Below are 15,458 nucleotides of genomic sequence, written 5' to 3'. Positions count from 1 at the left end.
AAATGGCTGACTTCTTCTTTTTGCTCTAGAGCAAAACTCATTACCATCCCAGGACAGTCTGTCTGTATGATCAACAGACAGCATTCTCTTAATTCATGGAAAGAAAGGCAGAAATGTGAGTGACTTTCAGAAGGCATTTCAGGCAGTGAAATTCCAGCTTTGCTGCTCCTCATTGAAAAGGATGTACAATCAGAATGTGGAAACTATCGCTTTTGTGATGTACTAGAAAAGTTACAAAATCTTCTTGAAAGAATGTCATAAAGTGATGATTTACCACACTAGAGAATTTGGCAGTGGCTAAAGAACTAATAAATCTTTCTGAAAAATGTTTTTCATGTTTTCAAAGGCGCCACAGGGAAGCACAATGCATGTTGTGCTGGAAAGAGATTTAAAAATATTTGTCCCTACATCACAACTTGAGATTTTTCACTGTTGGAGGAAATACAATGGTTAGGAGGGAAATAAGAAGTTATTACCCCCCAGGACAGATAGACAAGAGACAGATAATTCCTAAACAGGGTAGGTGACCACACAGCTTCAGTCCAGGTGTCAGTGGAGGTGGGGAGGATCTTTGACGCTTGTTGAAACGTTGATATTGTGTGGAACTTGACCTGTAGGCATTGTGGGATGGTTGTGATGCCAGCAGGGCTGTACACAGAAATTAAGGACTGAAAAGAAGGGAACTGTATGTTCTTCAGGGCCATTGACTGGAATGGAGGTCTGAGGGACTTGTATTTAGGCTGCAGATACTGTAACTCCACATGACTGCCATATAGCAGTTAACCAAAAGCCATTTGCCCTTGTCCTGTCACTACAGGTCCTTGTAAGAAGTCCCCTTCAGGTACTGGAAGACCACAGTTGTTCCCATACTAGAAATTTTTAGGCAGGAAAGCTATTTCTGATTATTTTAGTTATTTTTTCCTCAGCTTTTCATTTTTAGTTTTTTTTAAAGGCTTTCATTTAGTTGAATTGGATTTGTCTGGTGCAGTCTCACTTTTGAGACTGTGAAAATCATTTTTGTCTTGCCAAGCCAAATTTGCCAATGCAAGTAATGCTCTGGTTAACATTAAATATGAATATGTTTCTTAATTTGAGCAATTAGTAATTCCTCTGTTTCCCATGTTCATCACGTAGATGGACTAGTTTTAGTTTGCTAACCCTTACACCCTGGAATGGAAGCGCTTATTCACATAAAGCAACACAAAATAACAAATGTGTCTCAGCTAGAGGAAATTACTACACTTTAAAATAGGGGTGCTGAAGATGTATTACACACACTCAAACTACTTTACAAACAGATCAGTGGCATTACATAGATTATTTTGAAGCAGGAACCTCTGTTCTGGAAAGATCACACTCTTGATTTTCTTACGTGTTTTTTATGAGGTAAATGTAAAATTCCACAAATGCTTTGCAGATCTTGAGCACTAGTTCCATTGGTCACCATTAGTTCTCAGTTTCCCAATTTAGGGCATCGTTAACTCTTTCTTGCTTGTGACATTAGCAATAAAAGTTAACTATTAAACTTGTTTTTTAACCTTTTTGCCTTCAGCCAGTTGTCAGCTCAAAACCAGCAAATTAAACTGTTGCAATGACATGATACTGAGCAAAAGAAAGGTAAATCCTATGTATCACACTCTGTGGCATCTGTCATGGTACCACTAACGTTTTATTTAAAACTTTTTGTTAGGTTACTGGACAGTTAAAAGGCTAATTAGCCTCCATCCTTTCTAAATCACAATGGCCAGATTAATGATTGTTCAAACTGCAACAGTATTGTAATAAAAGTGATAGCTATATGGCTGACTATGCTGTTCTCTCTTAAAGCCCCTCTTAAAGCTCTGATTACTCATTTGCCAATGCAGTCATTTTTAGACAACCCAAAATGAACTCTGAATTGTTAGTTCCTAATATCTCAGTAAACTACAGAGTTTGCTGTTCAGTTTTAAGAAATCTATGCATGAAATAAGTCCTCAGGTCAGCAATGGTCATTAAAAGTCACTGTTCTTCCAAGTGTGGGCTCAGTATTGAAGTTCTGGGAATACTGGCATAGATCTACTACTTCTCATATTTGTGTGTATGAGTAGAACAAATTTTTGGTTCTTTTCCTAAAGCTTCAGCTCCTGGACTCATATGAGTATTTGAGAATATCAGCTCTTGCTCAACAACCAGAGTTTAATTCTCATAGCTGCAGAGTGCAAAACTGAAAGGTTTCAATTTCAAAAGGCAATTCTTCCCTTCAAATGGAAAGGCTTGTGTTTTTCTAAAGCTTTATAGGTAAAGTGATCTGTTTGTTGAGTTGGGACAGAATGGGGATCTGACTCTGGATTTCTGACTGCTTGAGGCTGACAGTACTGCTGGCTATCAGAAATAATGCACAGTGCTGGGAGTGTCTCACCATGTCTTGGTGGTCATTTGCCTCCAGCCTAAAGCAGACATAAAATGCAGCATCATGAAGCATCTTCTGGGTTTTTTCTGTGCTTGTGCATGTGATGGCATCAATGACAATAGGGCTGTTGTAGGACTAATAGCAGTTCCATTTATATTTGGCTTCCCTACAGATCAGATGGCCTCTTAGTTAGTATCCTCAAAATCACTTTTTTTTTTAAAAGAGAAAAAAAGAAAAGAGTGATAATAAATGAATTTCCCTATTTTAATCAAACCCTGCATGTTCAGAACACAAAGCAGAGCAAATTGTTGCTCAATAACTATTGTTTTTGCTTATTTCAAAAAAGCAGTTCAGTTGGGTTCAGTCATATCTAAAAGAGACTTCATCTCTTGGAGTTCAGTTCTGCAACCAGCTGAGGAAATTAATTATAAAGGACTGGGACCTAGGCAGGTATTAGAAAGCTAACTATGAAAACCTTTCACACTTAACTCATTCCTCCTTTTCCACCCACCACAACACTGGTAGTATCCTGATTGACCTCATATGTACTTACTCACAGTCTGCAACTCTGTTGTCATCTTCCATCCCTCCTCCCTGTCTTTGTAATTAGAAAATACTGAAAATAATACATCCTTTCCACAAAGGCAAAGAGAAATGAGGCAACTTTTGGTTCTCCAGAACATTCTGAAAAAAATACTTGCACTGCTTTCTGCCATTCTGAAAATCCAGAGTAAAACCCAACATACTTTTGTTTCTAAAACATAACCTGCTAAAGAAAGGGAATATTCCCTCGAGCAGCTGTGTGAGGTACTGTCTTGTAGTACCTCAGACAGTTCTTGGTTAGAAGAATTAAACAAAGATACTCACAGCTCTCTCAGTGAAAGACCTGTTTTCTACGTTTGTTTTTGTGACATCTGGACAAGCACAAAGTCTGTTACTCTCCAACCATGTATTTTTAAGTTTAACTGAGGTGGCTGCCAGTTAGATTTGAATACCAGGAGTGGCATCTCTCATCCAAGGAATGTGACTTCCCACAGGGAGCACATGAAACAACTTGCTGTCCTGGACTCACTCATTTTCATCATATAAGATCCCCACTATTTTTTGAAAAAAGAAAAGGAGATTGTCACAATGTCTGAAGCCTCTCAAATCACTATATTTGATAAAATGCAAAGGGTCTCTTGGCTCAGTTATTACAGATTCCTATTACAGCTAGGAAGGTCATGAGATTTTTTGGATCAATGGTCAATTTTCTTCTTGGAAAAAATAAGATCAGATCAAAGTAAAACTTTTGTTTTTTAGTGAAGTGAAAATGTAGGAAAAAAACCCCAAACAATAATGTTACCTAAAAATAATTATTTGGGGTTTTTCACCCTCTTTGTTGTCCTTTCTTTTCTCTTTGTTTTTGCCTTTCACATTTAGGCCTGTTTTGAAAGAAAGCTGCAAATCTTCTTTTGGAAGATAACTTTGGGAAAATATGTTGACCTTTTGAAATTGAAATGTTTCATTAAAATATGCTGTAGACAAGTTGTTGATATTTTCAAAACTCTTTTGTTTTCAAATGAAGCTATTTGGTAACTGTATAAGTGCTTCTGGTCCCTTCCACCTAAACTGTATTTTTTAGCAAAGGCAGGTTTCCACAAACATTTTCCCAATTCAAGGAACCATGAATGTTTATTTGTCCATGGCAACAGGAGCTAGCTTTTCCTCTTGGGGTCTTGGGGATCTCAGTGGTCCTCTGCATTGGGAGGAGATGAAGATAGAAAATTCAAGAGTCAGCGGCAGAAAATGCAGGCATGTGAAAACAGACCTATCAGAAATACTCTTGGCCATAACACATCCAAGGATTTCTATTGCAAGAGCACCAAATCACACCTTGCTGAAGTATTTCGAGCAGGACTTACCTTGTAAAGCTCAGAATGCCTTCACTCAGTTGCAGAATTAAGCATTTACCACCAAAAAAAAAAAATTGCCTGATTTTGCCAAATAAAATCACACACACCTGAAGAAAATTATGCATACTATTTCCATTTCCCAAAGCCATGGTGTGGACACAGACCTGAGAATACAATCACTTCCCCCTCTGAATTAAACCCTTTCATGCTACAGGAAGTCCTAGAATCCATATTGAAAAAAACCAAGTCACCTCCTGCAATTCCTTTTAGCCGAAGAAAAGGAGTCAAGAGTGCCCAGAGCCCCCCAAACCAGAGTCCTCATTGGGTTAAATTCAGTGTTCTGGTCCTCATTTGCAGGGTAATCTCAGCCAGTATGGTCATGACCTCCAGCAAGAACTATGTTATACTGGAACAATAGATCTGTCAACCTCCTGAGCGAAAGGGGTGTGTGCAAAGGACAAAGGTTTCTCAGCAGCTGGCTCATGAAACTGGAGTTCCTGCCTGGAAGGGATCAGGATGATTAAAAAACTCAGCACCTTCTAAGCAAAATGGAAAACCCACTTCTTTGCTTTGCTCTTCCCACAAATGCTCTACATGACAAAAATAAATTAAGTCCAGTCTTTGTTGCCACTAAAAAAAGGAAAGAAATGTTATTTGCAGGAAGGAAATGACTAGGCTATTTCTGTCTATCTACTTGCCATAATTTGGGGATCTTTGTAGTGTTCCCACTACAAGGACTCGTACCTAGTTAAGTGGAACAGATACAAACTGCAAAAGGATTCAAGATATTTATTTGCATAACATTTATTTTTTTCTAATCCTTCATTGTACTGATCATATTTCCTGCCTCAGTCCAGGCCTCAGAGCTGAGCAGGCCAGCAGCCCTTTCCATGTGAGAGAGAGCTCAGGGTTTGGTGCATGATGCCTGAGAAATCTTAGCACTGGTGTTCTTCCATTTCTAAGTCCTATTCCAATGTTTTGGTTTTCTTCTGAAAAATTATTTCAACACCACACTGGAAGTCCACAGTGTGAGCCATTCCAGATATGTTTCATTCTTCTGGATCCTTGCACACTCCAAATGATCTATATGTATTGATGCTGATGCCTCAGATATGACTGGTCTGTTCACTCTGATCAGTGCACTTTCCATGATTGTTGCCTCTCCACTTGTTTTCCTATAATTGTCTCAAGGCATGGCACCTCTGTGGATGACAGCCCATGTTAATTGTGTTCCTTTGGCTTCTCTCTGTCTGCAGGGGCTATGCAATCCTACACATGGTCACTCACCTACACTGTGACAACAGCTGCTGGGTCACCTGCTGAGAATTCCCAACAGCTGCCCTGCATGAGGAGCCCACACGTTCCTTCCTCGTCCGTCACACACCGGATACCTGTTTATCCCCACAGAGAAGAACATGGGTAAGGCACTTCCCTCTGGCTTGGGTTTTTTCAGTGTGTTTTTGGCAGGATTTGGATGAAATCCTGCTTAGGTGATTTTTTTAATTTTTTTTAAATACAGTAAAAGCTGTTTCTTGATGTAGTTAAGTCTGTATTGCAAAGATGCTGGTATCATAATTCTTTGGTTGTTGTTGTTATTCTATAATTATATTATGTCTTAGTTTTATAATCTCATTTAATTCTATTCAAAGCCACAGTAGGCCTGGAGGATATTTTCTAAAAGGGAAGGCTTAAGCAGATTCCTTCTCTGATTTCTATTTCCCTGTGCCATGTTTGAAAAAGCTAGATGTGCCTAGAGAACAACCATGTGTCAGGAGAGGTGATCCTTCTCTTTTTGCTCAGCACTGCTGAGACCACATCTGGATCCAATTCTGTGCTTCCCAGTTCCAGACAGACCCAGGCATACTGGAGTAAGTCCAGAAAAGGGCCACTTTGAAGATGATTGTGGGACTGGATTATCTGTCATACAAAGAGAGTCTGAGAGAGCTGAGGTTATTGAGCATCAAGCAGAGAAGGCTCAGGGTGGATCTTATCAAAGTGGGTAAATACCTGCTGGGGGATGTAAAGAAGACAGAGACAGGTTCTTTTCAGTGGTATTTAATGACAGGACAAGCACAATTAGAAGTACAAGAAATTCTGTTTAAATATAAATGAATAAAAAACTTGTTTTACTGTAAGTGGGACCAAACACTGGGGCAGGTTTCCCAGAAAAGCTATGGAGTGTCCATCCTTGCTGATGTACAGATGCCAGCTGGACACAATCCTGGGCAGGCTGCTCTGGTGGACCCTGCTTTGAGTAGGGAGCTTAGACTAAATAAACTCACAGGTCACTTCCAACCTCAGTGATTTAATGACTACTGTTAACCTGCAGATGAAAAAATGTCCACAGTTTGAAGATACAGACACAGTATCACCATAATAATCTAATATTCTCCATCACCAAAATTTGCTCAAGGCTCTCAATTAAAATAATTACAGGTATAAATTTATGCAACACTGTTTCATCTGGAAAAGCTTCAGACACCTGCAAAAGCTCTCTGTTTTTTTCATTCGATTCAGGGACATTCCATTCGATTCACAGACATCCATAATCATAAAATAATTGATGGAGAAGGAACAAACAATATAGCAAAATTAGCAAATGCCCAGGTGCTGCTATGATGCCAGAGGTTCAAAAGATTTTACTGTGTTCCCCAGTCTTGTTGTAAACTCACTAACTTTGCAGAAGTGCTTTCCCAGAGTGAAAGACTCTAAACTGTTTGGAAGGATATCAGTAGATTAATTTGAACTCTGCATCTTCTTCCATCTTATATGTGATTAGGTTTAGATACCAGTTGGAATATCACTACTAAGGCCTTACTGGGAAAACCTGGATAAAGGGAATGTCTCTCTTATCCAGAAATATGACTGTTAGGTGGAGGCAGAAAGAGAGCAGCACAGAAGTACAGGAGCTAAGAGTATTCAAGACATAGAACAGACCACAGTAAGGCAGTGTCTATGTTATATATATATATATATATATATATGTGTGTGTGTGTGTGTGTGTGTCTGTATGAGAATTCATTGTTTCTGCAGGAATCTCTTGCCTCTGGTGTTGGTTTATGGTGATTTGAGGAAATATTTTAATCTAGGTGAATCAACTTTTCTGAAAAGATCAGATGTTCACAAAAATTGGGAAATTGCAGGAAGTGTCCATGTATCTTCTGCTAGTGAATGTTCCAAACAATGATGGCCAACATTGACTCAGTAGCTAAGGAAACTGTTCCCTCCTTTGCCCCTGGAGGAGGTTGGGATTCAACAAAGAAATTAGACAGGTTCTCCCACTTCACATCCCACACCCTTACTGAGCTGGCTGTGCTAAAGCTGAACATTGTATGCTTCAGGTTCAAACTAATTCACTTCTCTCCCTCCCAAAAAAGGAACATCTGACTGCAGTGCAAGGAGATAGCTGAACTCATTGCAGTTCTTCAAGTCAGGGCTTACCATACTTCCTCAGCCTGGATAACAATTTACTGGGAACATGGCATTAGATAACGATAAAAAGGAAGGACACTTTCTCCTCAGGATCTGCAGAGCTGAGTCTGCAGTTTAAAATTAGCCACAGAAACATGCTGGGTCTCTCTATTTGATGTTGTGCTGGATACACACTTTCACTAGTGGCATCTGCTTCCCATCTGAGCTGGAAAATATATTTGTGAAAAAGTTTTAAAATACCATCCTCCTCTTAAAAAAAACAAACAAAACAACCAAAAACAATGTTATGTTTCATAAAAGTTGTGGAATGATTAGTGGAAATAAATTATTGTGCATACTAAAAGTAGTTTTTGATGTATTTTAGATACACAGGAAGTTACAACTATGGTAGCTATAGCAACCAGCATCCCCATCCAATGCAGAGTCAGTATCCATCCTTACCACATGATACTGCTATTTCTGGACCACTTCACTACTCAGCTTACCACAGGAGCTCTTCACAGGTAATCTGCATTTATTACTTGATGAAAGTTGTTATAACATTTAAAATAATTCAGTTTGTAAATTTTTCAGCATATTAGCTGTCTGAATCAATAAGCTGTCTAGATATTGATGGCTCCTATTTTTTTTATTTTCTAATATTGCCTAGGTATTTTTTCATTTTAGTGGAGATCAGAAGTAGCTTTAGATTGTCAATACAAAGTATTAACTCTAAAATCCAGCAGTCTGGATCATGGAAAGTGTTTCTGCTTTAAGGAGTAGCTAAAGCAGAAACAAATATAATTAGTTGTATGATTCTTAGGCGTTGGGAGCAGGAAGAGATCCCTAAGAAGAAATAAAAGTGTTTTCATTTAGCTGAAGATGCAGAGACCCTAATGAATTCTTGTGGGTCTCTGCTTTTGAGGATACTCATGTTTAGGAATTCTCCAAAACAGTAAGTTCTGCATGTAGTTTGAATAACTTCAGGACACCACTGCAGGGGTTGTTTAATCTGTATCCTATAGTCTCCCACAGTGCTGAGAAATTATGTCAGTAACCCTTCCACCTCACGAAACTGAGCCAGTAGGAGCCAGCACAGATTAGGTGTGAAGATCAGATCTGGCAAGAGTTCCAAAGCAGTGCCACTGTCGGAGGGCTTTAGTGCCTCATGCAGCTGGTGCTTCCTCAGGGTAGGCACCTGCTCTCTGGGCTCTCTGCTGGAAGATTAGCAAAGGGCAGATACAGGGAAGAGGTGATGGCATCAGGGTATTCCACCCCCATGGCACCACTTACCCTTTACTGGAAATTTATAAAAGTGTATCAGGGACTGCCATGCTTAATATCATCACTGGACTGCAACTGTTTCATAACAGAGGCAAGGATGTGAATTTGGTAGTGCTTTGAGACAAAGCACAGGAGAGCTGTATCTCATTTTGGTCTTTGGCATCAGTCTGCCATGTGATCTTGGAGGAGTTGTTTCTCCTTTTTATGCTTCATTTTCCCTAGCTGTAAAATAAGAATCATGGTATTGATCTCCCTAAAGCTTTTTGAGATCTGTATGCTCATTTGGAGCAGCTCAACAATGACTCCCTGGCTTATGGAAAGGACAAGCTACAATTTCTCACCCATTTGTGTAGTACCTGGTCTGTCAGACTACATGAGGTGTACAGCTTTGTCTGAGGGTTTTTGCAACTGCTCCATCTTCAGCAGAAAAGTTAATGAACATCTAAGTGCAGTGTCCTGAGACGGGTTTGTTTCCCTCCATTTTTCCGTGTAGGTCTTACCCTGTTATCTCAAGAAAGAAGTACAGCAAATCAAGATCAACACATTTTTAGTTTACTTGGATCCTGGCTAACATGCTGTATGCAAACAGTAGCAAACACTGAACACAGGCAAATATCTTTCATACTGTAGTAGTCTGAACATTACAATTTACAGTCATTACAAGTGCAGATGTCAGATAATTTTTTCCTCTCTTGCTAGTCTTTGAACTGTCCTGAACATATACAAAGAACAGCTATGCTTTAATGATCACAGTTTAAAGGAAAATAATTTCAATGTCTGTGTGGCATGCTCTTTCTCATGCTGCTTATAAACTGAGATGGAATTACACAGCAGGACACAGCCAACAAAACCCTATCAATGTGCCTGTTCTGTATTGAGAGGAGCTACAAACCGGAACCTTAATTTTGAAAAATTATCTAAAAATCTTTAACAGTTTGACATATAATTTGCTGACAGATTTTTAAAGCTAAGTTAGCATCTTTAAAATGCCTCCCCTGATAATAAGTCCTCTCTTAGTGACTTTTAACAACAACAAAAAAAGTTTGTAAGATGTCCCTAATAAGATGTTTGGGAACTGTTCTTTTCCTAGTGGTCTTTGTGAGGGGGACATGTTGCAAGGAGTTGCAGTAGAACTCATGTTGCAAAATAAAAATACAGGAAGCCAAATTTACAACGAATATATCAACAGCTGCCACTATACTGAAACCAAAGGGGCTGCAATGTGCAGAGCTGTGGGAGTATAATCAGCTGGGAAAAGGAGGCATTGACCATAACTTTCAAAAGAAGTCTTTGTTATAATCTACATTCTGGCCAAATATAGAACTTTGGCTCAACTTTAGCAACTATTCTACCATGCTCTTTAGGACAGTGTCTAGGGATTAACTCTGAGTGAAAAAAAAAGATCTGTGTGTGTGGTAAGTGCTCTACAAACATGAATTCAGGGAGAGCCCTTGTCCCAGACAAGGGTATGAGCCAAAGCAGGTGACATGTAGTTGTGGTGGGGTTTAAGCTGATCTATTAATAATTATTTTGGTCTTGAAGAACATCACATCCAACTTCTTTCCATGGAAGACAGTGACACACTCCAGGTTTTATCAGCTACTTTGAGAGTTTTGATTCTGTCTTTGGAATCTTTGGAGTGAGGCTGTGTTGGGGAAGAAATCACATAGATGTAGATATTTTACTATTAACCATTACTTTACACTTTTTACATCAAAAAGTGCAGGTGAGGATCTGTCATTACAGGCTAATTCCCACTGATGGCTAAGACTCTTCTTGATGACAGGAACAGTCTGTTCAAACCTTGATCTTAATCTGAATTTTTTCTTCCCTTACCATCTGTGAATAACTCTCAGAACAGTTCCTTGCTTGTAATTCCAGGCCTGATTGCTCATTTCTTGACTCAGATTACTGGCCAGGAGCCTGGAAGACAAATGAAAAATGATCTACAGATTGATGTGTTACCACCTAATTCTCTAAGCCATAGTGAAGGAGTGCATACAATATTCTGATGCTATTCCACCATCATATAGAAGGAGACTGTTTAGTGTGTATGTACATAAACACATCTATACCAAGCCTCTATTTCATCAGTTCTTCATTTCATCTACTTCTGCAATTTTAGGTACCAGGTGCCAGGGTAGAAAATAGGCAGCAACTCTATCTAAAAGCCTCTGAGAAGTCTCATCAACCTATGTTGAGTTTAGCAGAGAGTTACAACACCCTCACAAAGTCACACCTGATCCACCTCCACTATGTAGGCTTGACTGGCTTCTGAGCACAGCTTTTGTCTGCAATGTTCACCCTGGCTGGACAGATCTTAATCCTCTTTCAGGCTATCCAAAATATTTCCATTCATGTAATTCTGCCTCTTCCTTAGACACAAACTAATTCATGCTGCAGTAATTTTTCTTTGTAAATTTCATAGCTTACTCTTTTAGAAGGAAGGATAATCAGAGAAATTGCAGCATATCTGGTAACATACAGAGATGCACATCTTTAAGTACCCTAATGTGCTGCTGTAGTGAATCACACTGTAGGTTCAGTTATCAAGGTCTTTCTCTAGCAAGGACCAGAAACAGATGTGTGGAGGAAAAGTTTTAGAAGTAGTTTCACCAGCATAGCTATGATGACTTTGGCAAGAGCTAACCTAGGGATACATTGAGTAGGAAGGAGCAGTTGGAATGATGTCTGTTGTAGCAAACCACTCTCCAGCACCCTGTCTTTGAGCTTTTTTTTACATATAGACTTTGTCAGGGATTGTATGAAACACTCATTCTCTTGTTATTTTTAAGTCTGTTATCTCATAATTGCATTGGGTGCCCTGGGGTTTTCTGGGTGATGAAGAATAGCGAATATTCATTCTCTGTTTATCTACTCTCACCATTCAAGATATTATAGATCTGCATCATTCCTTCCTCACCTCCTCCCCGTCATGTCTCTCACAGAATTAACTGTTATCATCTCTTTAGTTTCTGTTGTGACAGGTGCTCTGTGCACAGGAGTTATCCAAGGACTGCAGGGCAGGTGTAGTCTGCAGAGGCTGTGAATGTCCTGTTCTTTCAGTTGTGCTGAGCAGGGAATCTGATGGAGCTGCAGCTCCTCTCCAGCCTTTCTGTGCAAACCTGATCTCACAGTAGGTGGGAGGGATTCAGTCAAGAAGCTGTCAGCTCAGTCACCTAGACCTGAGAATCCCTCCTAGATGCCACACTAAACACAGCCTCATTTTACCTTTTCACCTTTCCCACTTCTGAAGTGAAACAACCATCTCCAAATGGTCGATCTCAGGTGACAGAGAGCCATAGAAGTAGTACAGCAATGTTCCTCCTTTTGTACCATGAAGCTCCTACCTTAAAGACAAAAATTAATCTATTTATTTATTTGTTTGTTTGTTTTCGTTGCCTTTAAGCTGCATTTATGAAGATCATAGTTTTACTTCCATGGCCTGGACAGAACAAATCTAGAAAATGCTGCAGCAGTACAGTCTCTGTTCAGCAGTAGATCAGATCTGCACTTCTCAGAGGCCCACAGCACACTGGGCCATAGTCAAAGGAAATTTAAGCAATTGTTTGTACTCTGACTCTCCTGAACTGCTCTGGGGAGTGCAGTGGTCTCATATAACTTCCCAGGGTGCAGCATGCAGTACCACTCAGTTTTTCTGTAAAATAATGCATGCCACAATTCCATTAAACCATGTCTTCCCTTCATATACCTCTGCAGCAGGATTTGTTAGATGCAGTTCTGGAAGACAGTAGTGACTCTTTTTGGCAGTGGGGGAGCCAAGGAAATCCTCTTTCAGACAGAGCCCATGCTTTACTGTCCATTCTTCTTGTTCTGCCTCATCTACTTCGGGTTAAAAAATAAGAAGGGGGAAGTTCTTAATCCTCCAGCACATACACATTATAAACCCATGGCTATACCAGTGCAGTAAGAATAACACCCTCCTCAGTAACCACTCTGTCATCAAACAGCTGGTAATGACAGAAAGACAAAAATACTGCCCAAATCCCACCCATGCAGCAAGAGTCATTGTTCCCAACTGTATGGCTTAAGAACAGCCTCGAGACTGTTAGCATGTAATTGAAGCAATTATGTATTGAATGCAACAGGAAACAGATGTCTAAACTTCTTTTGAGATAATTACAAATAGCATTTTCTGAAGGCTCCAAATGCCACTCCCAAAAGTACCAAAATCACTTAGATGGGCTTCAAAGTTTCACTCTACACAATTAACAGATTCAATAATGCTCAATTTGTGGAGAAAAGGGTCAAATTAAGGGTGATAAAGATGCATTTAATCAATAGTTTTGATTATGTAATTTTATAAGGTTTAAGCATATTTTTATGAAGTTAATTTATAGCCAGCTCTCCACAATTCAGTAGTTTCTGGTATGTGTTACTTGCAAGCCCTAAAGTAGTGGCTAACATGCAACATTAATTTGCAGCATTCAGCAAAAGTGGGAGATAATACAATGTAAAGTTAGAGCCACATTCATAAGGAAAATATTTTGCTGTTTGGACATTGAAACCTTTCACTTCCATTATAATTGGTTGGTGAGTTGAGAATAAGGATAAAGAGATTATTCTCCATCCTTTTCACTGTAGAACCTCAGCCCTCACTTCATGGCAAGGCATATTTAATGTTGCATTTTCTAAAATAATACTAAAAGAAATTGAATTTATTTTACATTTGTGGGCAAGGCCTTAACAATAATCTGCTCAAAGTCTCACAGGCTTAAAGGGCTTCTTGTCTAGATCTAATGGCAGCAGTAGCAACAAGTGTGAGTCAACCCAGAAAATGGTAATTTCCTGTCAAGAGTCCTCCAACAAATGTCGCTTTTATATCTGGCAAAGATCACTAGGCCCCAGTGTTTTGAGTTCAGCTTAAGCACTCTTCATTAAACCGGATGTAGAGTGTGAAAGGTGATTCAGGCAGCATGGGGAGGCATCCGCCCAGATGGCTCTGCTTTGGACACTCCAACAAGGCTGAATAGATGCTTCATTGGGTGATTTAATAGTCAGGCAGGGGCCAATGAGTACTTTAAAAATATTGTCTTTCAATAGTCTCTTCACTGTTGGGAAAAAGAAGCCACTGAGTCATTTGCGATTAGCTGACCTACCGTTACAAAACTTTCCATCTTGCATTCAGTCATAACAGAATTTATTGTAAAATCCTGGATATTTAGAGTCCATGTTATCTTCAAGCAATTATTCTTTTTACATTCATGACACATTCATAAACACAGCTGCATTGGGTGCTCTCGATGAAAAGGAAAAGCAGCACACTGTATCCTGTCCCCTCATGCACAGCCATTCCCCTGCCTTCTCAGCAAGCCTAAGCATGGCCTCTGGGCTGCACACTGGAGGAGGAAGATCTTTCTTTTCCCATTGCATCCTGAAGTTCATTCTGGGAGCTAAGATTTCATCCACTCGGTGGCACAAGTTTTGTGGTTCCAAACCACCAAACAGACAATGTGGCTTCCATGTACTGCTGTGTACAACAAGGAGGCCCACCACAATATTCCCACAGTTCATTCTCTTCTTCTTGATGACAGGTGACAGGTTTTTGCAATCTGCAAATTTTCAAACAGCAAATTATCCTGGCTGAAGACAGGGATTTCTCTTGGCATTTGTAAGGGATATGAAAGCAAGCAATTCCCCTGTTAGAAGTCACAACCTTCTTTTCAAAACCTCAAAGGAAAATTGCACTGGGTCAGGATGGCAAAGGCTTCTGCTATAGTAAACAACAGAACGGATCAATTATTTCACTTGGGGAGAAGACAAGAGAGAATCACTGGTATATTATGGCAGAAGTCTAGGGTAACCCTGTTCTAAGTACACTCCTTAGTACAAGAATCTGCAGTGAATTCAAGTATAGACCAATGGGTAATAAAGGCAAAGACCACCATAATTGCTATCAAGGAAAACAGTACTGAAGACAAAGAAGAAAGTTTTTAGCTTGGGCCACATATTGCTTCAAAGCTTAAGTTTCATTGTTGCTGGTCATTGGAAGTTCTCATCTTCAATGAAAGCTTTTGGAAAGCCAAAAAGTCTGAAAACTTGATTCTCCTTCAAAGGAACAGAAAGCTTTTTACACTCAGTATGTAAGCTCTGCTGAACTTTCCTACTGAAAAAACTTTCTCTGGGGTGAAGATGGAAATTTAGATGGTGTTGTATAGACCTGTTGTCAGTGTTGGCAGGACAGTGCTGAAATGTTGATGTTCCAGGGTGGTGCTGTAGTTCAACACCCCGTTTCAGCAGCTGTGATGGGAAGTTCAGGCTAGATAACACCTTTGATGTCTTCCCTCTCATCTGCCTACTGGCCTGTCTCCCCAGGACACACAGGGATGTGCTAAATCACATAACTGCAGTATGTTGGTCAAAAAGTCTTCTTTTTCTCCTCTCTAGTTAGGAGTGGCCAGCGTGTGGCTCTGAGCAGCCTGAGGCTTGTGAACTGTTCAAATACGTTTGCCAAGGCT

The 15,458-nt window shown here is 39.7% G+C and overlaps 1 protein-coding gene and 1 long non-coding RNA gene across 2 annotated transcripts in view; one reads left to right on the top strand and one right to left on the bottom strand.

Annotated features, from left to right (window-relative positions):
• RFX4 (regulatory factor X4) overlaps positions 1–15,458 on the top strand; it is an 87,016-nt gene that overhangs the window by 68,909 nt on the left and 2,649 nt on the right. The window contains exons 16-17 of the mRNA XM_015629467.2: positions 5,541–5,703; positions 8,081–8,219. Of these exons, the coding sequence (XP_015484953.1) occupies positions 5,541–5,703; positions 8,081–8,219 (302 nt within the window). The remainder of the gene's footprint in view (positions 1–5,540; positions 5,704–8,080; positions 8,220–15,458) is intronic.
• On the bottom strand, positions 9,423–12,728 carry LOC107205190. Its single transcript, XR_004497619.1, has 3 exons — positions 12,211–12,728; positions 10,816–10,902; positions 9,423–9,487 (listed from the first exon to the last, which is right to left on the bottom strand). It is a non-coding gene; the product is annotated as an uncharacterized LOC107205190 (long non-coding RNA).

The sequence above is a fragment of the Parus major genome, chromosome 1A (genome assembly GCF_001522545.3).
Source record: "Parus major isolate Abel chromosome 1A, Parus_major1.1, whole genome shotgun sequence".
NCBI lineage: Eukaryota > Metazoa > Chordata > Aves > Passeriformes > Paridae > Parus > Parus major.
This window is presented reverse-complemented; position numbering and strand designations above follow the sequence as displayed.